At 62.2% G+C, this 23,234-nt stretch overlaps 2 protein-coding genes across 2 annotated transcripts; one reads left to right on the top strand and one right to left on the bottom strand.

The window, feature by feature from the left end:
- Positions 1 to 781: 781 nt before the first annotated feature.
- On the top strand, positions 782 to 15,540 carry INPPL1 (inositol polyphosphate phosphatase like 1). The gene is made up of 28 exons (XM_056115983.1): positions 782 to 978; positions 3,715 to 3,778; positions 3,871 to 4,021; positions 4,238 to 4,358; positions 4,545 to 4,685; positions 4,920 to 5,013; positions 5,106 to 5,195; positions 5,308 to 5,406; positions 5,518 to 5,668; positions 5,759 to 5,865; positions 6,085 to 6,187; positions 6,283 to 6,479; positions 6,895 to 7,012; positions 7,521 to 7,617; positions 7,862 to 8,000; positions 8,111 to 8,210; positions 8,314 to 8,402; positions 8,639 to 8,720; positions 9,135 to 9,224; positions 10,436 to 10,549; positions 10,639 to 10,727; positions 11,126 to 11,213; positions 11,304 to 11,459; positions 11,656 to 11,734; positions 11,833 to 11,973; positions 13,653 to 14,319; positions 14,565 to 14,698; positions 14,806 to 15,540. The coding sequence occupies exons 1-28, from the start codon at positions 782 to 784 to the stop codon at positions 14,894 to 14,896; spliced, it is 3,789 nt and encodes a 1,262-aa protein (XP_055971958.1). The 3' UTR covers positions 14,897 to 15,540.
- A 654-nt stretch (positions 15,541 to 16,194) lies between these two features.
- PHOX2A (paired like homeobox 2A) lies at positions 16,195 to 19,759 on the bottom strand. Its single transcript, XM_056116295.1, has 3 exons — positions 19,543 to 19,759; positions 17,363 to 17,550; positions 16,195 to 16,641 (listed from the first exon to the last, which is right to left on the bottom strand). The coding sequence occupies exons 1-3, from the start codon at positions 19,757 to 19,759 to the stop codon at positions 16,195 to 16,197; spliced, it is 852 nt and encodes a 283-aa protein (XP_055972270.1).
- Between the last annotated feature and the right edge of the window lie 3,475 nt (positions 19,760 to 23,234).

Raw genomic sequence — 23,234 nt, forward strand, 5'->3', positions numbered from 1 at the left:
GGACTTGTCGGGAGTTGGGGGGGCTGCGCCCGGTGGAGTTTGGGGCAGTTGGGGGTTCGCCTCTGACTTTCACGGGAATTGGGGGGCCCGGCTGCTCCGATGACGGCGGGCAGGGGGTTCAGCCACGATAGCCGGCGTGCTCGGGGGGTGGAGGGGAATAGGGTGGGGGACCCTCCGAGGCTCCAGGTGGGCCAAGTGGAAAGGATCTGGGGTGCCCCGACATTCATGGGGAGCGAGCGGATTGAAGGGTAGCGACCGCGGGGAGCGGCCCTGGACCCCGAAGTGCTGGGGCGCAGAACGGGAGGGGGCCCGCCTTTAGCGGCTCTCCCGGGGCCGGGGGTGGGGGCAGGGTTTCGGGGGGCCGGGGGCTGGGAGGCCGGCTCCCGTGGGGTTTGGAGCGGCGCCGGGCCCCGCGGGAATGCGGGGGGCAGGGGCGGGCCGGGCGGGGGGCCGAGCGGGGGGCGGGGGCCGGGGGCCGGGCTCCGCGCCGCGCGCCCGCCCCTCCCCCGCCGCGGCCGAACAAACTTTTCTTTCTCTTCAAGTTGGGGCCGGCGCTGCAGGCGGCGGCGGCGGCGGCGGCGGCGGCTGCGCGGCGAGCGAGGCGGCCTGCGCGGCGGAGCGCGGAGCCCCCCCTCCCCCGGCCCGCTCCGGCCCGGCTCGCGGGGGGCCGGCGGCGGCGCCCCGGGGCCGGCGCCCCCCGCTGCCCCCCGCGGCTCCCCCGCGGCCCGGGCGCGATGGAGCGGGGAGCGGGGCGCGCGCGGCGCTGAGCCCGGCGCGGGCCATGGCCTCGGCGTGCGGGGCGCCGGGCCCCGGGGGCGCCGGGCCGGGCGCGGCGCTGGGCAGCCCGGCCCCCGCCTGGTACCACCGCGACCTGAGCCGCGCGGCCGCCGAGGAGCTGCTGGCCCGCGCAGGCCGCGACGGCAGCTTCCTGGTCCGGGACAGCGAGAGCGTGGCGGGAGCCTTCGCGCTCTGCGTGCTGTGAGTGGGGTGCGGCGGGGGGCGGGCGGGCGCGCGACCCCGCGGTGGGTGCCGGGGGCTTTCAGCGCGGGCCCGGGACGGCTGTCAGGACGGAGGGGGTGGGGGTGGGGGGTGCCTCGCTGCCCCGGTGGCTTCCAGAGAAAACGTTGCAGGGAGCCCTTGGCAGACCCTCCCTGGCACGCTCCGGGCAGAGCACCCGCGGGGTGCTAAGTGCATGCCACGGTGGGTGTCCCTGTACTTTTGTGGGCCAGGCTGGCTGAGTGGCAAGCAGAGTGGGGTCGGAGGGACTGATCGGTGCCCGAGGATGTCCAGCAGCTCCTTAGGGGATCTTCCTGTCTCTCCCTAGGACTGAGCTTGGGGGGGGTCTTCCTAAATGTGTGTGTAGCTCGGGCTAAGGGGGTGCGGGGCTGTGGAGTGGGTTGTTCTTTCACGAGTCAATGAATGAGGTGTGTGGGGGCTCAGCTACACCCGCCCCCTCTCCCCCCACAGTTAAGACTTAAGACTTGGAAATCCCCTGGGTGGGCACTCCCAGTTGTGTGGTGGTGGGGTTGGGGCGGGCTTGGGAGTCTTCTCCCTGACCTGTCCCCCACCCAGAACGCACACTCTGGAAGTGCCTGCCTCCCGAAGCGGGGGAGGTGGGAGTGGGAGAGGGCCAGGCTCTTTGTTTAGATCTAGTTCTGTGCCTCTGCTCCTCCCTCTCCCCTTCCCGCTTTGTCCTCACATTTGGTGGGGTACTTTTGCCTCCCCAAGTCGGACCCTAGGGTAAAATGAACCCTTTGGCATTGTCTGGGGACCTGAAATGGGCTGGTACCAGAACACTGTTTCTTCTGGTGGACAGAAGCCAGGGGATGAATCTAAATACTCTCCCTACTCAGGACAGCCCGACAACTGAGTCCCATGTCCCGAAATGTTGGGGTGCCGAGGGGGGTAGGAAACCCTGGTCTAGGCAGTGGACCCAGAGAGGAGGACGGTTGTAAGCCCCAAACCTAAGGCCCAGAAGAGGAAACTGAAGAGGGTCAGCCGAGGCAGACAAATCTAGAATCCTGCCTCCCAGGCCCTTCTAAGGCACACCCCCGGTTAGGGAGGGGAGCAAGGCAGGTGCTGGGTCAGCTGTTGAGTGGGAGGGGGACAGCTGGGCCCAGACTGGGTGAGGAACATTATATTGTCCCAGGAGGGGAGAGTCAGGGAGGGTGTGGGTGGGGCGAGGGTCTGTCTGGGGAGCTTCATCTTGCCCAGCGCTGTTGCAGCCTGGGGCCTGGCCAGCAGGAACCTCCCTGCTTACCTGGATACACACCTGTCTGCAGGGGGAGCGTTCAGACTCACCCCCATCCGGCAGGTGCTGGTGGAGTCTCAGGCCCAGCCAGCCTGCCTCTGCCCTGGCTTTCCAACCCCAGCTCTGGCCCGTTTTGTTTTTTTTCCCCAGGGGTCTTAGGCCCAGCACTTTTCCTCTTTTGGAGAATGAGGGACATAATACTACCTGCCTCACAACATGAGGCTTGCATGGGACCAGGTCGGTAGGACGCAGAGTACTTGGCCTGTCCCAGAGACAAGGCCCAGATGCGGTGGACGCTGTTCCTGCTGTAAGCGGCCCCCTGGGTTCACAAACACATCCGCAGTCACATTCAGGCACTCACACTGCTGGTGCTGATGGAGACCCGGAGAACCTCAGAAGAGGCATTTCTTTCTTTCTTTTTTTAATTTTTTTTTCTTTTTGGGGTCACACCTGGCGATGCACAGGGGTTACTCCTGCTCTGTACTCAGGAATTACCCCTGGCGGTGCTCAGGGGACCATATAGGATGCTGGGAATCGAACCCGGGTTGGCCGCATGCAAAGCAAACGCCCTACCCGCTGTGCTATTGCTCTAGCCCCAGAAGAGGCATTTCTTGAGGGAAGGGGATAGCCGTGCGGACAAGATGGAGAGTCTCCTCAAGCTGGCCTTTGGTTCTCTCTGGTGCCCTCACCCCACTGCCCAGCACACATGTGTTCGGTTGCGTGGGCTGGGTCGGAGTGCCAACCTGAGCTGTGGACTGCAGAGGGAGGCCCATGTCCCCCACCCTGCACCTCACTGAGTCAGGCTTGGACTGCCCGTCCCCCTCAGCTGTTACCTGTCAGCTGTCCCTGCCATCTGTCGGCACCCCACTCGCCCCCTCAAGGCGTGGGCTCCTAGAGTCCTGGACCTCCCATAGAGTACCTCCCGTGGGGTCACCTCATTTCCTGGTACCTGGCGATGGATGAGGAAGGCCTCAGGGTGATCCCCTCATACACTCTCCAGTGAAACTGTCCCGGATACCACCCAACGCCACAGAGCCAGACGCCAACATAAACACATAAGCAAGCGTACATGTGTGAGCGCATGCACACACACACACACACACACACACACACAGTCACACAGAGGTTAGCCAGGCGGTCAGGACGCTGGCAGGGGGCCCAGCCTGGTACCACAGCCCTGAGGGGCTATTTAGACAGCTGTAGAGGCCACAAAAGAGATGCTTGTTGCTTCCTGAGCCCTGCGGTGGGTGTGGAGCCTGGAAAGGTCTGGGTGGGGTGGCGGGGAGGCTGGTCATTCCTGTGGGCCACACTAGACCGGCCCCACCAGTAACCCACTGCAGCCTGGGCAGATGGTTTCGGGGCAGTCAGCTGGGTGCAAGGGCAGAGCCTGGAGGAGAAGGTGCTTTGGGGCTTACACCCCAGGGGTGAGAGGAGCTAATTTTGATCCCCCTCCTTGCTGTCAGGTATCAGAAGCACGTGCACACGTACCGAATCCTGCCTGATGGGGAGGATTTCCTGGCCGTGCAGGTAGGCACCGGGCCCCAGGGTTCTTGCCTCCAGTCCAGCCGGAGGTCTGGCGCTGGTAGGCTGACCCTTTTCCCGGCCCTGCCCGCCCGCAGACCTCGCAGGGCGTGCCAGTGCGCCGCTTCCAGACGCTGGGCGAGCTCATCGGCCTGTATGCGCAGCCCAACCAGGGCCTGGTGTGTGCCCTGCTGTTGCCCGTGGAGCGGGAGCGGGAGCCTGAGTCCCCGGATGACCGCGATGCCTCAGGTGTGCCCGGTGTACTGGGGGGGGGGCACTTCCTTGCCCCCGTCCCATTCTGGAGACCTCCTGCTTCTTCCCTCCCACTTTTCCTAGTCCCCCCCACCCAGCCCTCTGCCCCTAAACATTAAGCCTGAGACTCATGACAGCTATGTCAGGCCCGCCCCCCCCCCATCATGGAGGGCAGGAGGCCCTAACCGCTGCCTCACTGACCCCTGTCCACAGATGGGGAGGATGAGAAGCCCCCGCTGCCCCCGCGTTCTGGATCCACCAGCATTTCTGCCCCCACGGGGCCCAGCAGCCCCCCACCAGCCCCTGAGACCCCCACCACTCCAGCTGCTGAGAGGTGAGACACGGAACCTCCAGTGACTGGAATGTCCCTCTCCCCTCTGAGACCTGGGACCCCCATTTCGGCTGCAGAGGCAGATGCCCACCCCTGGACACTCACTGCCCCTCGGGCTGGGCTGGGGCAGGTAAGCAGGACCTCCACTGACGGGTTTTTCCTTCCTAACTCTGGAATCCCTCTCCAAAGTGCTCCCAACGGGCTGAGCACCGTCTCGCACGAGTACCTGAAAGGCAGCTACGGGCTGGACCTGGAGGCGGTGCGGGGCGGAGCCAGCCATCTGCCCCACCTCACCCGTACCCTTGCCACCTCCTGCCGGAGGCTGCACAGGTACCCGCTGCCCTGACCCATGCACCTTTACCTCTGATCTATCCCCAACCGTTGCCTGCTGATGCAAGTGCCCTGGCCCCTGACCTGTGACTCCTGGCTCAGGCCGGGGGATGGCAGTGGCCTCTGGTCTTCCCGCTCCTGTCCCCTGCGTCCTCCGAGCAGAGGCAGAACTGTGCCCTCTGGCTGCCGTGCTGTTCTCGGGCCGCGGCAGGAGCTCTGGTCCGTTTCCCCTAGTGAGGTGGACAAGGTGCTCTCGGGCCTGGAGATCCTGTCCAAGGTGTTCGACCAGCAGAGCTCGCCCATGGTGACCCGCCTCCTGCAGCAGCAGGTGGGCCACTGGGGACAGCTGAGGGGGACGGGGGCACACCCTGGGCGGGTTTGGTGGCCCCAGGTAGCAGCCCCAACCTTGTCTCTCCACAGAGCCCGGCCCAGACCGGGGAGCAGGAACTCGAGAGCCTGGTGCTGAAGCTGTCCGTGCTCAAGGACTTCCTGTCAGGCATCCAGAAGAAGGTGGCTGACCTCTGACCTTTGACGCCTGACATGCCCTCTTTCACCCCAGTCTCAGTTGTGCCCTGGCCTGCCCCTGCCCTCTGCATGTGCCCTGACCTGTCTTCCCCTCCAGGCTCTGAAGGCCCTACAGGACATGAGCTCCACCGCGCCCCCGGCCCCCCTGCAGCCATCCACGCGGAAGGCCAAGACCATCCCGGTGCAGGCCTTTGAGGTGACTGGCTGGGCAGCCGGGTGCAGCCTCGGGGGCTAAAGGGCAGCTGGAGATAAAGGGAGCCGGCCGGCCTGCAGTTCCCTCTAGAAGCTTCCCCTTGGCGGCCTGCAGGTGAAGCTGGATGTGACGCTGGGTGACCTGACCAAGATCGGGAAGTCCCAGAAGTTCACGCTGAGTGTGGACGTGGAGGGGGGCCGGCTGGTGCTGCTGCGCAGGCAGCGGGACTCGCAGGAGGACTGGACCACCTTCACGCACGACCGCAGTGAGCTGGGGCAGGCCCGGAGGGCGACCGGGTGGGGGGCAGGGGCCGGGGCCTGGACACAGCAGGGTGACACGGTCTCCGTCCCCCCAGTCCGCCAGCTCATTAAGTCCCAGCGCGTCCAGAACAAGCTGGGCGTCGTGTTCGAGAAGGAGAAGGACCGGACCCAGCGCAAGGACTTCATCTTTGTCAGTGCCCGGGTGAGCATGGGGTCAGCTGGGCCGATGGGGCCACAGGGGCCCACAGTGGATGGGAAGATGCAGAGCGCACGATGCAGGTGGGGGCGATTCTGGAGCACGGCTCCTGGGCTCATGTCGTGGTGAACAAGAGGCGCGACCCGCCCTCACAGGGTGTCCCCGAGGATGGGGGTTCCTGGTCGCTTCTGACTACCTGCTGTCCACCCCCCTTCCCCCACCCAGAAGCGGGAGGCCTTCTGCCAGCTGCTGCAGCTCATGAAGAACAAACACTCCAAGCAAGATGAACCCGACATGATCTCTGTCTTCATTGGCACCTGGAACATGGGTCAGGCCTGGGTTCGGGAGTGGGGGATGGGGGGAGTCGGGGCGCTGGGCGGAGGGGGGTGCCTGAACCCCATTTTCTCCCTTCCTCCCCTGCAGGCAGTGTCCCACCTCCAAAGAACGTGACGTCTTGGTTCACCTCTAAGGGTCTGGGGAAGACCCTGGACGAGGTGACGGTGACCATCCCCCATGACATCTACGTCTTTGGGACCCAGGAGAACTCGGTGGGGGACCGCGAGTGGCTGGACCTGCTGCGCGGGGGCCTCAAGGAGCTCACTGATCTGGACTACCGCCCGGTGAGGGGTCATGCGGTCCAGCTTGCAGCCCCCTGCCCGTAGGGACCACCATGGGGGCGGGGGAGGGGCACGCTGCCCAAAGGAGACAGGTACCAGTGCCACATGTGGGACTGCAGGGGCAGTGGCCTCCCCCCCTGCCCGTAGGGACCACCACGGGGGTGGGGGAGGGGCACGCTGCCCAAAGGAGACAGGTACCAGTGCCACATGTGGGACTGCAGGGGCAGTGGCCTCCCCCCCCCCGCCCGTAGGGACCACCACGGGGGCGGGGGAGGGGCACGCTGCCCAAAGGAGACAGGTACCAGTGCCACATGTGGGACGGCAGGGGCAGTGGCCTCCCCCCCGTGTTTACAGAACCCTCTAGAGCACAGGCCAGGGCCCCGCCCAGGGCAGGGGTGACCCCGCGGTCTCCTCCCAGATTGCCATGCAGTCGCTGTGGAACATCAAGGTGGCCGTGCTGGTCAAGCCGGAGCACGAGAACCGCATCAGCCACGTCAGCACGTCCAGCGTGAAGACGGGCATCGCCAACACCCTGGGTGAGTGGGCACTGCCCTCAGTGTGTCACTTTCCCCCTTCCCAAGGCCTCAGTACCCCCATTACGTGGCGCTCCTTGTTGCTTATCCCTCCTCAAAGCTTCTCCAGCCCCACCAGCAAGGCAGGGCTACTACATCCTGTTCAGTGAAAGATCAAACCCAGGCCCCGAGGGACTGAGTGCCCTCTCCAGTGTCACGGCTCTAAAGTGGTGGAGCCGGACATAGTGTGTATCCCCTCCGGGGCCTCAGAATCTGCAGGGCCTCTCAGCTATGCCCTTGGGCCCTGCAGTCACTGTCCAGGGGCTCTGCCCTGACACACACACATTCTTCAGCCCTGGCCTGGACCCCACCCACCCAATGGGGAACCCGGGATGGACTAAGTGTCTGTCCAGGTGGCTGCCCACCTGCAGACACTTGGGGGACACTTCCCACGGCTGCTTGGAGGGGCATAGAGGAGAGTGGGGACCCTTCCAAGGGTGACATGGACCTTTTTCTCTTGCTGACCCCACAGGAAACAAGGGGGCCGTGGGCGTCTCCTTCATGTTCAATGGCACCTCGTTTGGCTTTGTGAATTGTCACCTCACCTCGGGGAATGAGAAGACGGCCCGGTGAGGGGTCCCTCCCTGGTACCCTCTGTCCCCTGCTTCCCTGGACCAGCTGCTCCCTCCCGCGCTATGTCCCGGCCCAGGGCCCTGAGAGAGCCCCCCATCTCCAGAACCTCCCATCTATCCCCAGTCCAGGGACCTGTCTGACCCCAGTACAGCAGTCCCAGGGACCCCACAGCCCTAGGGGCTTCTCCCCAACTTTGTACCTTGCCCCAACTCCTGACCTGGGTGCTCCGTCCCGGCACAGGCGGAACCAGAACTACCTGGACATCCTCCGGCTGCTGTCCCTGGGTGACCGGCAGCTCAGTGCTTTCGACATCTCGCTGCGTTTCACTCACCTCTTCTGGTTCGGGGACCTCAACTACCGCCTGGACATGGACATCCAGGTGCGCCCAGGCCCCCACAGCGTCTGGGGTGGGGTTGGGGGGAAGGCCAGGCGCTCTCCCCCAGCCCTGGCTCGAGAGGGACCATGTCCACCTGTGTGTCCCTGGCCCAGGAGATCCTCAACTACATCAGCAGGAAGGAGTTCGAGCCTCTGCTCAGGGTGGATCAGCTCAACCTGGAGCGGGAGAAGCACAAAGTGTTTCTGCGATTCAGTGAGTGTGGGCCTGATGCGGAGGTGGGGGGGGGTGCCGGGGGGGGGACGCAGGTCTCCCTGGGACTTGGGGCCAGACCCCTCTTGTCCCCTGCTTTCCCCAGGTGAGGAGGAGATCTCCTTCCCTCCCACCTACCGCTATGAGCGGGGCTCCCGGGACACCTACGCCTGGCACAAGCAGAAGCCAACTGGAGTGAGTGAGACTAGTGTGGGTCTTTGGGGACCCACCCCCGACTGCACCCTGCCCCCACAACTGCAGTGAGGTCAAGGGTCAAGGCCTCTGCAGTTTCCTACCCCTCCACCTTCTACCACCTCACGGTAATTTTGGGTCTGGAGAGGATCCAGGGAGGGAGGTGGGCCTCGGGACCTGGCGTGGTGAGAGTGGAGGTCCCCTTGGCTCTGTGTGGAGGCTTACACTACCCTCCACAGGTCCGGACCAATGTGCCTTCGTGGTGTGACCGCATCCTCTGGAAATCCTACCCCGAGACGCACATCATGTGCAATTCCTACGGTGAGATGCTCCTGGGCAGGGCATGGGGCTGTGGCAGGGAAGGGTGTGTGTGTGTGTGTGTGTCTGTGTCTGTGTCTGTTTGTGTGTGTCTGTGTGTGTGTGTGTCTATCTGTGTGTGTGTCTGTGTCTGTGTGTAAGGGTGTGTGTGTGTCTGTGTGTGTACTGTGAGGATTCTGGACAGGGCATGCAGCCGTGGTGGGGAAGGAAGGATGTGTGTGTGTGTGTCTGTGTTTCTGTCTGTCTGTGTATGTGTGTGTCTGTGTTTCTGTGTGTGTGTGTGTGTGCGCGTGTGCGCTTGCGCGCATGCACGTAGACATGTGCATGTGTGTGCTGGTCCGCCCCTCCCTGGGCATGTGGGAACGGCCATGGTGAGTGTGGTCCCCTGACCTTTGTTCCCGGTTGTCTCCTCCCTAGGCTGCACTGACGACATTGTCACCAGTGATCACTCGCCAGTGTTCGGGGCCTTTGAGGTTGGAGTCACCTCGCAGTTTATCTCCAAGAAAGGTGGTGCCTCTGCTTGTGTGCATGGGCTTGGTGCACGTTTGGGCACGTCTGGGCGGTGGCCTGGGGCCATGCCTGGCGCTGGGCTTCCTGCACGTGTCCAGTGGGCTGGTGTGTGAGGGATTCTGGGTATTCGCCTGTGGGGTGTACAGAGGGGGCACCTGGGGCTGCTCTGTGCTGTGTCCCTGGGGGGTGGCCAGTGAGCCAGCCCTGTAGGCACTCTGTCCCGCAGCCCCTCCCAAGTGACCTGGCCTTTCAAGCTTGTCTCTGCCTGGGTCCAAGGTCTGGACCTTGGGGCCTCCCTACAGCTTGTTTATTGGGGGTTTTTTTTGTTTGTTTTTTTGGCTTTTTGGGTCACACCTGGTGATGCTTAGGGGTTGCTCCTGGCTCTGCACTCAGGCATCACTCCTGGCAGTGCCCAGGGGACCAGACGGGAGGCGGGGATCGAGCCCCTACCTGCTGTACTTTGGCTCTGGCCCCCTTCCTACAGGTTGTTTAGGACTAGGGCGGCCCCTCTTTTTTTTTTTTTTTTTATTTATTGAATCACTGTGGGAAAGGTTACAAAGCTTTCAGGTTTATGTCTCAGTCATGCAAATATCAAACACATTTCCCTTTACCAATACTTATTTTTTACCATGAAGAACCCCAATAAAACCCCACCCCCCACCCCTCCCCGTCCCTGTGAGGCAGATGAATTCTAGTTAACACTCTATCTGCTTTGATTAGATTCATTGTTTCAATAAAAGATTCACCACTATTATTTAGAGTTTACCCCCCCCCCCCCAAATCAGACATGCTGAAAAAGCATTGTGAGGTGATTTGCTTTCTACGGCTGGGTTCAAGAATTAAATGTTGGTTTTGGATTTCTGCTCTTTTACCTATTGACCCTGGAAGTATTTCTACTGAAAGTCAGATAGTTAAGAAATTGGTTTCTGTGTTCTGGAGTTCTGGCCGTGCTGGAGAGCCGCTCGCAGGGGGCAACTGGTGGCCTCGGTAGGGCGTGAAGGGCGGAGCGAAACGCCCCCCTTCCCATGAGGTTTTAGTCGCCCCCACACTCCCGGCTCATACCTGCTGTCCACAAGGTTCCCATGTGGCCGTAGGGCGGCCCCTCTTCCTCCTAGTCTCCCTGCTCTTCCTGGGCCTGGTTTCCTGTCCCAGGGCTCCATGTCCCTGTCCCGTTTCCTCGCTGCTAGCCTCTCCCCTTTGCTCCTCAGGACTCTCAAAGACCTCGGACCAGGCCTACATCGAGTTTGAAAGCATTGAGGCCATTGTAAAGACAGCCAGCCGCACCAAGTTCTTCATCGAGTTCTACTCCACCTGCCTGGAGGGTTAGAGCCGGGCCCGGGGTGGGCCGCAGCAGGGGGAGGGAAGCGGGAAGCAGCACTTAGTCGGATTGTCTGCATCCCTGCCCCCGCAGAGTACAAGAAGAGCTTCGAGAATGATGCACAGAGCAGCGACAACATCAACTTCCTCAAGGTGCAGTGGTCCTCGCGCCAGCTGCCCACGGTGAGGCTGGGCGGGAGTCCGGGCCTGGGGTGGGGTGCCTGTCTCCGAGGGGGAGCTGCCTGGGAGCTGTGTGGGGCTAGCAGAGCCCATGAGGAGTGCGTGGGTCAGGGTGGGGGTGGGCATGAGTGAGAGTAAGGACATCTGCTTTATTTGGAGGGGTCGGGGGGGAAGCTGCAGTGTGTTCATTCATTCATTGGTCCATTTCTTGAGCCTTTAGTGAGAGTCACCCTCCATCCTATAATGAAGGATGCAGAAAATCAGTTGCCATGACATTAAGCCATACGGCCCCCGTAGGACTGTGCCTTCTGCACTATGGACTTGGCATCTTGAGCTGAGCGAGCCTGCAGGGAGGGGCGGAGGGCGCTGGGCTGGGGCCTCACCTGAGCCCTGCTCCCCAGCTCAAGCCCATCCTGGCGGACATCGAGTACCTCCAGGACCAGCACCTGCTGCTCACGGTCAAGTCCATGGACGGCTACGAATCCTACGGTGAGGGGCTGGGCATGCCGAGGGGTGCCGGGAGTCGGCCGGGCCCTGGACAGCCTCAGCACCGTGCCCTCGCGCCCCCTCTGCCCACAGGGGAGTGCGTGGTGGCGCTCAAGTCCATGATCGGCAGCACGGCCCAGCAGTTCCTCACCTTCCTGTCGCACCGAGGCGAGGAGACGGGCAACATCCGCGGCTCCATGAAGGTGCGGGTGCCCACAGAGCGCCTGGGCACCCGTGAGCGGCTCTACGGTGGGGGCTCCACGGGAGGGGCGCGAGCGGGTGGTCGGGCAGCTCGGGGGCGTAGGGCGGGCCTGCTGGGATTCCCTCAGACCGTCTGGAAGTCGGGCCAGCACAGCTGGGAGTGGGCCTAGCCCGGGTGGTGTCTGATCTGGACTGCATGCCTCTGCTGAGCCCCCTCGTCCCCTCCCCTTCCTGTCCCCCCCAGAGTGGATCAGCATTGATAAGGATGAGGCAGGCGCTAAGAGCAAAGTTCCCTCTGTGTCTCGCGGCAGCCAGGAGCCCAGGTGAAGGGGGAGGGGAGCTGGCTGGGTTGAAGTGACGACATGAAGGTGGACTTGGGGGCCGTTAGCAACCCCTTCTCGTCCTCCTTGCACCCCGGTAGGTCAGGGAGCCGCAAGCCAGCCCCCACAGAAGCCTCCTGCCCGCTGTCCAAGTTATTTGAAGAACCAGAGCGACCACCACCAACTGGCAGGCCCCCCGCCCCACCGCGAGCTGCTCCCCGGGAGGAACCCCTGACCCCCAGGTGAGAGAGGACATTGGGCCACCCCTTTCGCTCTGCTGCCTGGGGCTCTGGCTGCAGGCTGGAGGTGTTGGGCCTTCTGGGCCTCGCTTTTTGAGTAAAGGGAGTATAGTCAGCCTTTCAGCTCAGGAGTCAGTGTTCCAACACCCCTCCCTCCATTTCCAGCACCAGTGTCCCCAGGTTCCCTCCCATCGTCTCCCCCAGCCTGCCTCTATGGCAGGCGCTTTCTCTCTCCGCCCCCCCACCCCAACTCCCCGTCCAACTCTCCCGTCCAGCTCCCACTTCTTGGCATTGACTAGTCCTCCGATATGTCTTCTCCTGTGTGTGTGTGTGTGTGTGTGTGTGTGTGTACAATTTGTTTTTTCCCCTTCAGAAAAGGTTGAGTTGGGTTTTTTTCTGTTTGTTTTGGGGCCACGCCTGACAGTACTCAGGGATCACTCTCACAGCACGGAGACTAAGTGAGGTGTTTGAGGTGGAATTTGGTTTAGCCCTGTGCAAGGCAAGCGCCCTACCCACTGTACTATAGCTCTAGCCCCCAGAAGAGTTTTTTTCCCCTAAGGGCTACTGCTTTGTACAAAACATAATCTTGAGCCCTGTTTGGAGGAGGCACAGAGCTCTCTGTGGACTTCCTGGGGGCACTCTGTGGGACACTGTCCTTCAGCATGGCCTAGCAGCAGTGGGCTTGTGGTCCAGCAAGGCTGAGGAGAGGTTCTCGCTAGATTCTTTTCTTAGATATCCCCAGTACTTGTGAGTGTTAGCAAAGTTCCGAGCACATGGACAGGAAGGAAACTCTTTTAAACAACTCTGTTTAATATAGTTTCCCAAACTAAATGGGCCAGGAAACTTAGTTTCTACACAATAACTATTAATAATCCAGGGAACTAGTGTTCTGTGGCTCATACTTTGGGAAGGGAAGCTTCCTTTCCACCTGTATCCAATGTCACCTGAACTTAAAGGTTCGGAGGTGGAGTTTGGTGCTTTTATGTTCATCTTCATTGGTCACCTCTCACCTTGGTGTCCTTCCTAGGCCTGGAGGAAAATGAACCTGAGTCCCAGAGTAAGATTCCTCAGTCAGTGGCCCTCAGGGGAGGACTCCAGAGGCAGCCCAAGGGTGTATAGCCCTTCTCAGGAAGAGCTTTAGTCTGCCTTCCAGCAACTGTTTGCACAATCATTTCAGCTGACGCTTCACAGTTAAAAAAGCCATAAATGGCCTTGGAAATTTTTGGGGGGAGGGTGAGTCACATCCGGTGATGCTCAGGGCTTACTCCTGGCTCTCTGTGTAGGACTCACTCCTGGTAGTGCTCTGGAGACTATACTGGCTCTGTGCTTAGGGCTCACTCCTGGTAGTGCTCACTCCTGGTAGTGCTCTGGAGACTATACTGGGTGCTGCGGAGGTCAGCTGCATGCAAAAGCAAGCAAGCACCTTAAGTCCTGTATTACCGCCCCATCCCGCCCCGCCCCCGCCCTGCCAGTCCAGGGAATTTTTGCAGGAAGCTTAAGGGTTATGCATTCTGCTGCTCATCACCAGGGGCCAGAGCTCAGCCTGGATGTGTTCAGGGTGGCGAGCAGGGCATGGAGCCGGGCTCACTTCCCCGACACCTCATGTAGTTCCCTTCCGTGGCACCTCTGTCTTCACCAGGGCCTTCTGGGTACTGACTTCGTTACCCTGCTCCCCAAACCAGGTCCAAGCCAGAGGGGGCTCCAGAGACGGAGGGGGTGGCAGCCCCCCCACCCAAGAACAGCTTCAATAACCCTGCCTACTACGTCCTTGAAGGGGTCCCACACCAGCTGCTCCCCCCGGAGCCACCTTCACCAGCCAGGGCGCCTGTCCCACCGGCCACCAAGAACAAAGTGGCCATCACTGTGCCTGTGCCACAGCTGGGGCGCCACCGGACACCCCGCGTGGGAGAGGGGAGCTCGTCCGATGAGGAGTCAGGGGGCACACTGCCCCCTCCAGACTTTCCGCCCCCACCCCTGCCGGACTCGGCCCTCTTCCTGCCCGCCAGCCTGGACCCTTTGCCAGGGCCTGTGGTCCGGGCCCGCAGTGGGGCTGAGATCCGTGGCCCACCACCTCCCAAGGCCCACCCGAGACCCCCGCTGCCTCCAGGCCCCGTGCCTGGCAGCACTTTCCTGGGGGAAGTGGCCAGTGGAGACGATCGCTCCTGCTCGGTGCTGCAGATGGCCAAGACGCTGAGCGAGGTGGACTATGGCGCGACAGGGCCCAGCCGCTCCGTGCTCCTGCCAGGGGAGTTGCAGCCCTCCCGGGCGCTGCCCTCCGACTACGGCCGGCCCCTCAGCTTCCCTCCACCTCGCATCCGAGAGAGCATCCAAGAGGACCTGGCAGAGGAGGTGTGTGAACCGGGTGTAGCTGGGTATCTACCAGATGTGTGTGCTTGCAGGCCATGCAGTCCCCGGGGTTGCTCTGCTGCCCCCGCTCCCCAACAAGGAAAGCTGGGGGTTGGAGGAACAGGGATTGGGTGGGGCGAGCACTGATCCTGGTGGTGGTGCCTCCTTTCCATGAGCCTGTGGCTGTCAGCAGGTGCTTTTGTGTGTGTCGCCCTCAGTGCTCCCCGTAACATACCCTACTCCCCCAGGCTCCATGCCCGCAGGGTGGGCGGGCCGGCGGGCTGGGCGAGGCCGGCATGGGCGCCTGGCTGCGGGCCATCGGCTTGGAGCGCTACGAGGAGGGCCTGGTGCACAACGGCTGGGACGACCTGGAGTTTCTCAGGTGGGGGCGGGGCTGGAGGCGGAGGGGCGGGGCGGGGGCGGGGCGGAGCGGCGGCATCCCCGCCCCACCCGGCGGCGTCCTAGCCTGGCTCTGTCCCCCCCTTACAGCGACATCACGGAGGAGGACCTGGAGGAGGCTGGGGTGCAGGACCCGGCCCACAAGCGCCTCCTTCTGGACACCCTGCAGCTCAGCAAGTGACGGCGGTGGCGCCGAGAAGCTGCGCGCTCGGAGCCCCGGCGCCCCCACACCAAGGCCCCCCGAAATGTCCCGGGGTGGAAAAGTTCTGAGGGCCAGGGCGGAACCTCCGCTTATTTATTGGGGATCGGCATTCCCCACGGCCTGCCCATTTGAAATGCTCTAATTAGGATGTCCTGCCCCTCATTAGGATGCCTCTTGCTCCCGGGGCTCGTCTTCAAGGACCTCGGTTATTCTTGTGCTTTTCTGGAACCCTCTCCTAGCCCCGGGGGTGCCCGTGGCCCCCCACCGTAACCGCTCTTCTCAGCCAGAACCACAGGGGGAGGGGCTCATCCAGGACCTCTCCCGACCCCCACAGCGGGGTGTCTGTCCGGAAATGAAGGAATCGCCCGAGGACCGGGCTGGGGGTTATTTAAGCTCTTCTGCGTGGGTTAGGGAGGGGCGGGGGGAGGGGAAGCTCTGGGCCGGGAAGGGCCCGTTTCCGCTCGGTTCTGTCTGCAGCTCCCGGACCGCTAAGCGGCGGGGCGTGGCAGCCACGGTTCCCCGCTGGTCTCGAGGGGCACCGGGCCATGCAGGCAGTCTGTCCCCGGCCTGGGTACGCAAAGGGTGCCAGCGTGACGTCTTCAATAAATTAAGTTTTATTTGGATTGAGCAAAACTCACCTCAATAAATTACAAGATTTTCAAAGGAAAAGAACAATCGAGAAAAGAAAAAAAAAAAGAGGAAACGCCTCTGTCCCGTCGCCCAGGCCGCCCCCACTTTCTTCCCGGTCCACGGTCCACCCTCTGCGCCAGAGCGGCTGGGGGCGGGCGGGGACGCGAGGGACACCGTGTTGGCGGGATCCTTACGATCCGCTGAGCCAGGGGACAGCGGCGGCCTAGCCCGGGCAGGGTCAGCGAGGTGAGCCCGAGGCGGGCAGCCGGCCGGTCACCAGGGTGCGGACGGGGAGCCAGGGGAGGGGGCGCCTGGCAGATCCTCGCGCTCGAGACTGCGTGGGGAACAGGCGTCTTTTGAACCCGCTTCCAAAGAAAGCCGAGTTAGAAGGGGCTCCGGGCTCTCCTGGAGGGGGCGGGGTTCCAGCTAAAGGCCCCCCACCCCCGCTCTGCTGGGTGGGTGTGTGGGGGAGAGGAGAGTGGCCCCTATTTATTTGGTCTCCAAAAAAACGAGGGCGGGCGCGCGGCGGGGTGGGACACAGCGGGGCGAGGGATGGGGGAGGGACAGTCGGTCCTGGAGGGGCAGGGACGTCCGTGGGGGCAGCCCGGAGCCTCCCGCGTCCGTCTGTCCGTCCGTCAGTCCGGCGGCTAGAAGAGGTTGGTCTTCAGCGCTGGGCCGGGTTTCCGGTGGAAGGAGGACAGCACCCCCGAGAAGGGCCCGGGTCCGGGCTCCGCCGGCTGCCAGGCCTTGAGCAGCTCGGCCGCGCCCGCGCCCGCGCCCGGCCCGCCGCCCCCGCCGCCCGCCACGCCGGCCCACAGCGGGCCCTTGAGCGGCTGTGGCCCCGCGCCGGGGCCGGGCGCCGCGCCCAGGGCAGCGGGCAGCGGGCTGGGGCTCAGGCGCGGGCTGGCCAGGCCGGGTGCGGGCGGCGGCGGCAGCGACGCGGTGCTGTCGGGCGTGGGGCTGCACGTGGACTCCTTGGAGTCGTCGTCCTCGGACGAGCAGCGCGCCTCGCCCTTCTTGGCGCCCGCCGCGCCCTTGGCGCTGGCCGCGCGCTCCTGCTTGCGGAACTTGGCCCGGCGGTTCTGGAACCAGACCTGCGGGCACAGGAGCCGCTCAGCGGCCGGCAGGACTCCGGGCCCTCCAGCGCTCGGCCCGCGGCCCGCCCCGTCTCAGCGCCCCAGCCCAGCCCGCCCCGGGTCTCCAGGAGCGATTCGGCCCCTGCTCCATTCAACACCCACAGCCCCTCCCCACGCATTCCCTCCTCAAAAGAAGGTCTCCGAGTCCCCGCCGGGATGGGCGGTTTAGGGACCCGGGAAAGCCTTTTGTCCCGGGCTCCTTAGTGGTCGGGCAGCTGTACTCTGGGTCTGTACCACGACCACAGCCCTCCTCCGCGGCTCTCCGCGGTCCTGCGCCTGCCCAGCTTGGGGGTCTCATAGCTGCAGAACTGGCGCCGAACGGCTCCCCTCCCCCGACCCCTTCCACTGCCTTGCCTTGAGGTGGGGGGTCTCCTACGCCGCCCGCGCCCGCAGTTCTCAAACCTCACTGTCTGCCTTGTTCTACCCGGGAAACTCAGGGAAATCCAGTGGCGGGAAATGCAATTCACCAAATCGCTTCAGAACTGCGCAGTCCTGGGCCCCGCCGCCTTCAGTCCCTGCCTCTGCTGCCCAGCCACCCCTGGACTAACCTCGATCTCTAGGCTTCACCTGCCACTCAGCCCCGTGAATCCCCTCGGTCCGGTCCCGCGGACTCCCCAGTATTTATTGGGTGCGACTTGCGCGCGCACTCACTGCCGTCCACCTAAGCGCCAACACGCACCTGCACGCGAGCCTCAGTGAGGTCGATTTTGAGCGCCAGCTCCTCCCGCGTGTAGATGTCAGGGTAGTGGGTCTCGGCGAAGACGCGCTCCAGCTCCTTGAGCTGCGCGCTGGTGAACGTGGTGCGGATTCGCCGCTGCTTGCGCTTCTCGTGCAGGCCCGACGGCTCCGGGAAGAACTTGTAGGGCACTAGGGGATTGTGCGGAGGAAGGGGAGACGAGGGGGCGTGTGAGGGCAGCCCAGGTCGCTCAACACTCCCTGCCCCTGGCCGCGTTTCCACCTCTCAGCCCGGATCGCGCCGGGCCTCCCCGTTATGTCCCGCGGCCTCGGATGCGAGGGCAGGGAGGGAGCAGGAGACCAGAGCCAGGACCAAAAACAGTGAGAGGTCGGATGACCCGGCTCCCTCCACCTGCCTCCACTCCCGTGCTCCCCTGCTCTCCCGATTCAGCCCCTGTCTCCTCGCTTGACCTCAGGCCCTACTCTGTCCACCCTTGATCTCATCACATGTGGGCAGCACAGACAACGCCCAGGGGCCGCTTCTGCCACTGCCAGGTTCAAGCTCAGCCTGGGCGCACTGGCTGCTCCCCCTCTCTGTGCGCCCTCTCCATTTCCCAGGCATCCTGTACTCAGCCCTTCTCAACAGCCCGTGTCCCCCACTTCTCTGGGTATGCCCTTTCCCCAGCCTCCCTTCCCATCCCGCCCCCCCTCACCATTTCTCAGCATTTTCCCCTCTGGACCACCCTTCTTTTTGTTACTACAGAGAAGGACCCTTATTACTTACTCCCCACCTAGCCCCCCCAGCTTTTTTTCCCTGTTTCTTCCCCCTTTTTCCTCCCCAGCATCTGTGTCTCAACTTTCCCAAAGCCGGTTACCACCCACTTCCTGTTCCAGTCTCCTAACTATCCCATGGACCCCCAGGGCCCTACAGTCAGAATTTCTGTCATTTCAGTATTTGACGGTGGCTCAGGGCTCTGTATCCTCCCGGGTCCCCAGTATTTTTTCATCTTTATCTTACTCCCCTAGTTCTGCATTGCCCTCATCATCGCCTCCCACACTCACCCTCGCCCCATCTTTCTCATTCCGGTTTTTCACATTCCTTACTTCCATCTTCTAATAATCCTGGTACCCGTCACTTGCTTCTTATCTCCATCTTCTCAATCCTGGGTTCCCCTTTCTCCCAGAGTTCCTAACCTTCCCATCACCGCTCACAATCCTCAGTACCAGTCCCAATCTTCCCCATCACAGGACTATTTACCTGGGGACCATTCCCCATTTCTTGTGTCCATCTCATGTGTCCATCACCACCGCCCCCCCCAACTCCCCGCTCATCTCAATCTGGCCCAGAAAAACCCACCTCCCATCCCTAGACCAATTTCTGGTTCCAGCGCCCAGGTTCTCATTTCTCCAAATCTGGATCCCTGTCTCACCCCCCATTCCCGCCCCCAGTTCTTAGTCATCTCCTAGGCTCCCAGTGACCTTCCCGGGAGGAAAGAGATAAGGAGGCTGGGTGGGGCAGGCTGCACTCTAACCTGGGGGGGGGGTGCTGAGGTTGAGGGTTCAGATGTGCCCCGGATAGAAGTCACCAGGTTGCTTTTGGGTTCTGCAAGACACTAACTGGGAATCTCCAGTGGGAAGGGGGAAATGGAAGCGGGTTCATGACCTGGACACCTTTTTCTTTGGTGGGTTACGGAAGGGTTATGGAAAGGTGGTACTTAAGCATTTTGGGCTCAAGCAGGATGGGTCTAAAACTTGGGGTGGAGGGTTTTGGGGTTCTAGGAGGATTCCTTTCTTGCAGCTCACCTGCGGTGGAGGTCTCTGCTGGGGTAGGCATGAAGTTGGGGTGGGAATGATTGAGCACTAGGGTCTGAGTAGCCAGAGTGCTCTGTTGGTGGGGAAGGGAGGGCCTGGTGGGGGGCTTGGGGTTAAACCCTGGTTCTAGTTGACCCGCAAGGCAAGGGACCGGGACACATCAAGGAGAGGAGAGGGAAGAAGAGAGGGTGGGGCTCAAGGCGCCCTAAGGGAACCTCCTATTTATTACGGGGACAGGGATCCCGCGGGGTGCTGGAGGGACCGGCCTGGGCAGGGCAGGTGGTGGTTGTTGAGGGCATCGCAGTCCTGGCCGAACAGTGCCCGGGCTGAGTCCCAGGGTCTGGGGGAGAGCCGGGGCGGGTCTGGGCTCACCTGCCGAGTAGGGCGCGGGCTGGTGGTCGCGGAGGGCGCCGAGCGCGCAGTTGGAGGAGCCGAGCGCGGGGCAGGGCGGCCCGGCGGCGGGGAAGGCGGGCCGCAGGGGGCTGTACTGGAAGCCTCCGGGCTGGCTGCAGGCGCCGAAGTCGCCGTAGGCGGACGCCTCCATGGCCGCCACGCACGAGTCGTACGAATTGAGGTAGGAGTAGTCCATCGGCCCGGGGGGTGGAGGGATGAAGGCGGGGGCCGGGCCGGGTCGGGGTCGGGGTCCCGGGCCAGGGGGAGGTCAGGTTTGGGGGTGCGAGCGCCCGCACGTCCCGCAGACCCGAGGCCGGCTCTGAGCGCCCGCACGTCTGCCCGCCCCGTCGCGGCCGCGCTCCACCCGAGTGCAACGCAAGTGCCGGGCGGCCCGGCCCGCGCGCCTTTTAACGCGCAGGACCCCGCAGAGGGCGCGGGGCGGGGCCTGCGCGACCGAGACCCCGCCCCCGGCCCTCGGAGCCCCGCCCCCAGGGGGGTCCCGGCCGCCCGCCCAGGGCTGGGAGGGGCTGGGCGGGGTCCCCATCCCGCCTCCCACCCCGAACCTTCGTCCTGTCCTTTCCATCTCGTGCCGGGCCCGAGGGTCCCGACCCCTCTCCGTGGCCTCCCACCTGCGGCCCCGCAGAAGGGAGGGGAGACGGGCCCGGAGGCGCTCGTGTGAAGAAGTTAATTCGATTCTCCCGGATAACCGAGTTATTCCCATCCAGCCCCTCGGCCCCGCCCCCAGAGAGGTACCCCGGCGGCGGGGACCGCGGAGGCGTCCCGGCAGCGGGTGATGGAGAGGAGGAAGAAGCGGAGCCAGGGACAGGGACGAGGCTGCGGAGCCAGGACTCGAGACGAGCCCGGGAGAGCAAGGGACGGAGACGGGAGCAGGAGACGGACGGGGGCCCCGATGGAGCCAAGCAGGCGGCGTGGACGGCGGACGGCAGCCGGGGGCGGGAGCGGCGGAGACGCGCGCGAGGTGAAACGTGCGGGGGAGAAAGGCCAGACAGGACCAGCGGGGCGGCGCGATGTCCAGCAGACTCCCGGGTGACACCTGCCTGGACAGCAGGACTGAGATGGACACCGGGCGTGCAGTGAGTTGGGTGGGGACAGAGCAAGAGAAACTCGCCGGCACGGAGAGCAGCTCCAGGCAGGGTTGCGAAGGCAGCGAGGCTGAATGCAGGTGTGTGTGGGGGGGGGGGGGCACCAGGGTGACCCCCTCTTTGCCCCTTGTGGTGGAGGGGACAGTGCTGGGAATCAGAGCCCTGAGTCTGACTTATCCTAGAGGCCCCGCGAGACTGCCCTGCCCCATCTGGGTCCTGCCGAGTGTGTCCCCCCCCACCCCGCCCCAATCGCTGAACCCCGCCCCCCATCACTCCCAGAACCCTCCCAGCGGCAGGCATCTGTGATGGGTATACGGATGGGGAGCACGGAGTGATCCTTCCCTCTCCTGATGCCTCTCACCCCCTTTCTTCTGGGGAAGTGTGGCCCTGGCCCCAGACACCCTGGGAGCGAGCCCTCAGCCCAGCCCAGGGTCAGGACGCTACCACTGCCGCCTTTTACAGAGGTGGATTTGGGGCTTCCGGCCCAGTCCCAGTCTCAGCAGGTACTGCGACTGGGGGTATGATGGGACAGGAAATCAAGGAGTCATAGTCTGATGGAAAGAATCCTGGGGAGTTGAGAGAAGGGCCTCCAGCACCCTAGGAAGGTACCTCTTCTCAGCCTCCTCTCCCCACTCCCCATTGTTTGTTTCAGGCAAGAACCACCCTACCCAAATTCTGTAACTGCTCCTTACCAGGCATTTCTCAAAAACATTTTAACCAACTATTTTTTTTTTAAATCAAAACTTATTGTTTCTTTTGTTTGGGGGTTACATATGGCTGTGCTTTGGATTACTCCTGGCTCCCTGCTCAGGGTCACTTCTTATGGAGCTTGGGGGACCCTATGTTGGTGCTGGGGATTCAACCCTGGTTAACCACATGCAAGACAAGCACCTCAAGTCCTAGTGTCGAATTCCAAAACTGCTTCAGAATTTTCCCCCACTGGTATGTGAGGTTCATCTCTCCTGCTCAAGGGCTACTCCTGGATGGATGCTTAGGGACTGCTCCCAGCAATGCTCAAGGGACCATGCAGTGCCAGGGATGAACAGGGCCTCCTGCATGCCAAGCCTGTATTCAACCCACTGACTCTCTAGCATCTATCTTGTTTTAATTTTTTTTTGAGGGGGAGGAGTCACACCAGTGGTGCTCCGGGGTTACTCCTGGATCTGTGCTCAGGGATCACTCCTGGTGCTCAGGGATCAGGGAGCATGTGGAGTGTCGAGAACTGAAGCCAGTTGGCCTTCTTCAAGGCAAGTGCCCTCCCGCTGCAGTGTAACTCCGGCTCCTCTCTCCCACTCTTTTTTTTTTTTTTATTCAGCCACTGATTAGCTGATTGAATTGGGCATGAACTCCACTCTCTCCCACTCTTGACCCACTTCTTTCCGGAGGAAATCTCAGAATTGGGAGCTCAGACAGTCCCTCACTGCTCCCTAGATCCCCTGTAGGTCTCTGTTGCTCTGAGAATCAGATCTATGTCCTCACCATGACCCACAGCACCAAGTGCTCCAATCTGCCTTCCCCTCCTGTGGCTTCCTTTATGGTCCTTGTATCCTGACCAAATTTTAGCTCAGAGCCCTTCTCTCTGACTGGATTATTCACTCCACCCCTATCCCACCCCCCAAACTGGTCTACCCAAGCCTCACTTTGTTCAACACTGCTTCTTGGAAGCCTTCCTTGATGCTCCTAGGAAAGGTTGGATATTCCAGAGTACCTCTTTTTTAGTCTTTTTTGGTTACTCATGTCACCTCATTGAAGCAGTCACAATGAAATGCAAATTCTAGGGCAGAGCTGTGTCCTTTGGTTGATCACTGTCTCCCCAGCCCTGCCAGGCAGCACCCACCCTGTACATCCTTGGTCTTCTTCACACATCTGTGGCTGGGCTCATGAAGGTTAATCTGAAATCTTTATGTTGGGGAATACTGCCTTCATTTCTAGGTAAGAAATCCCTGTGCCTCAACTTCTCTCTCTCTCTCTCTCTCTCTCTCTCTCTCTCTCTCTCTCTCTCTCTCTCTCCTTCCTTAGTTTTTTTGGCCACACCCAGCGATGTTCAGGGCTTAGTCCTGGCTCTGTGTTCAGGGATCACTCTGGGCAGTGCTTGGGAGACCATATGGAGTACTGGTGTTGAACCAAGATCAGCCACGTGCAAGGCAAGGACCGTACTGCTGTTCTATTGCTCTGCCCTCTAGTTCTACTTGCACCCTCAGGAAAGACATTATCTTCTTACTTCATTCCATCCCTAGGAACAGGAAACTTCCTACATCTGGACCAGTCCAGTGCTTGGAAGGAAGTTGTTCCCTAGCTGAGGGATATGCCGGTCACCATAGCTATCTCCAGTGCCACACTGAAGCAAGAGAGCCACTAATTGGCGCTCTTGAAGGAGAGCTTGAAGGTGGGCTTCTGATCCTTGCAACCAGTTTTGACCAGTGCAATCTGCCAGTACTCTCCACGAGTTCACCCCGCAAACAAAGGTGATGGGAAGGGCCTTTAACTTTTTTTCTCTGCAGGGGCTGGAGTGATAGCACAGCGGGTAGGGCATTTGCCTTGCACGTGGCCAACCCAGGTTCGATCCCC

This window comes from Sorex fumeus, unplaced genomic scaffold (assembly GCF_029834395.1).
Source record: "Sorex fumeus unplaced genomic scaffold, SorFum_2.1 ptg000030l, whole genome shotgun sequence".
Lineage (NCBI taxonomy): Eukaryota > Metazoa > Chordata > Mammalia > Eulipotyphla > Soricidae > Sorex > Sorex fumeus.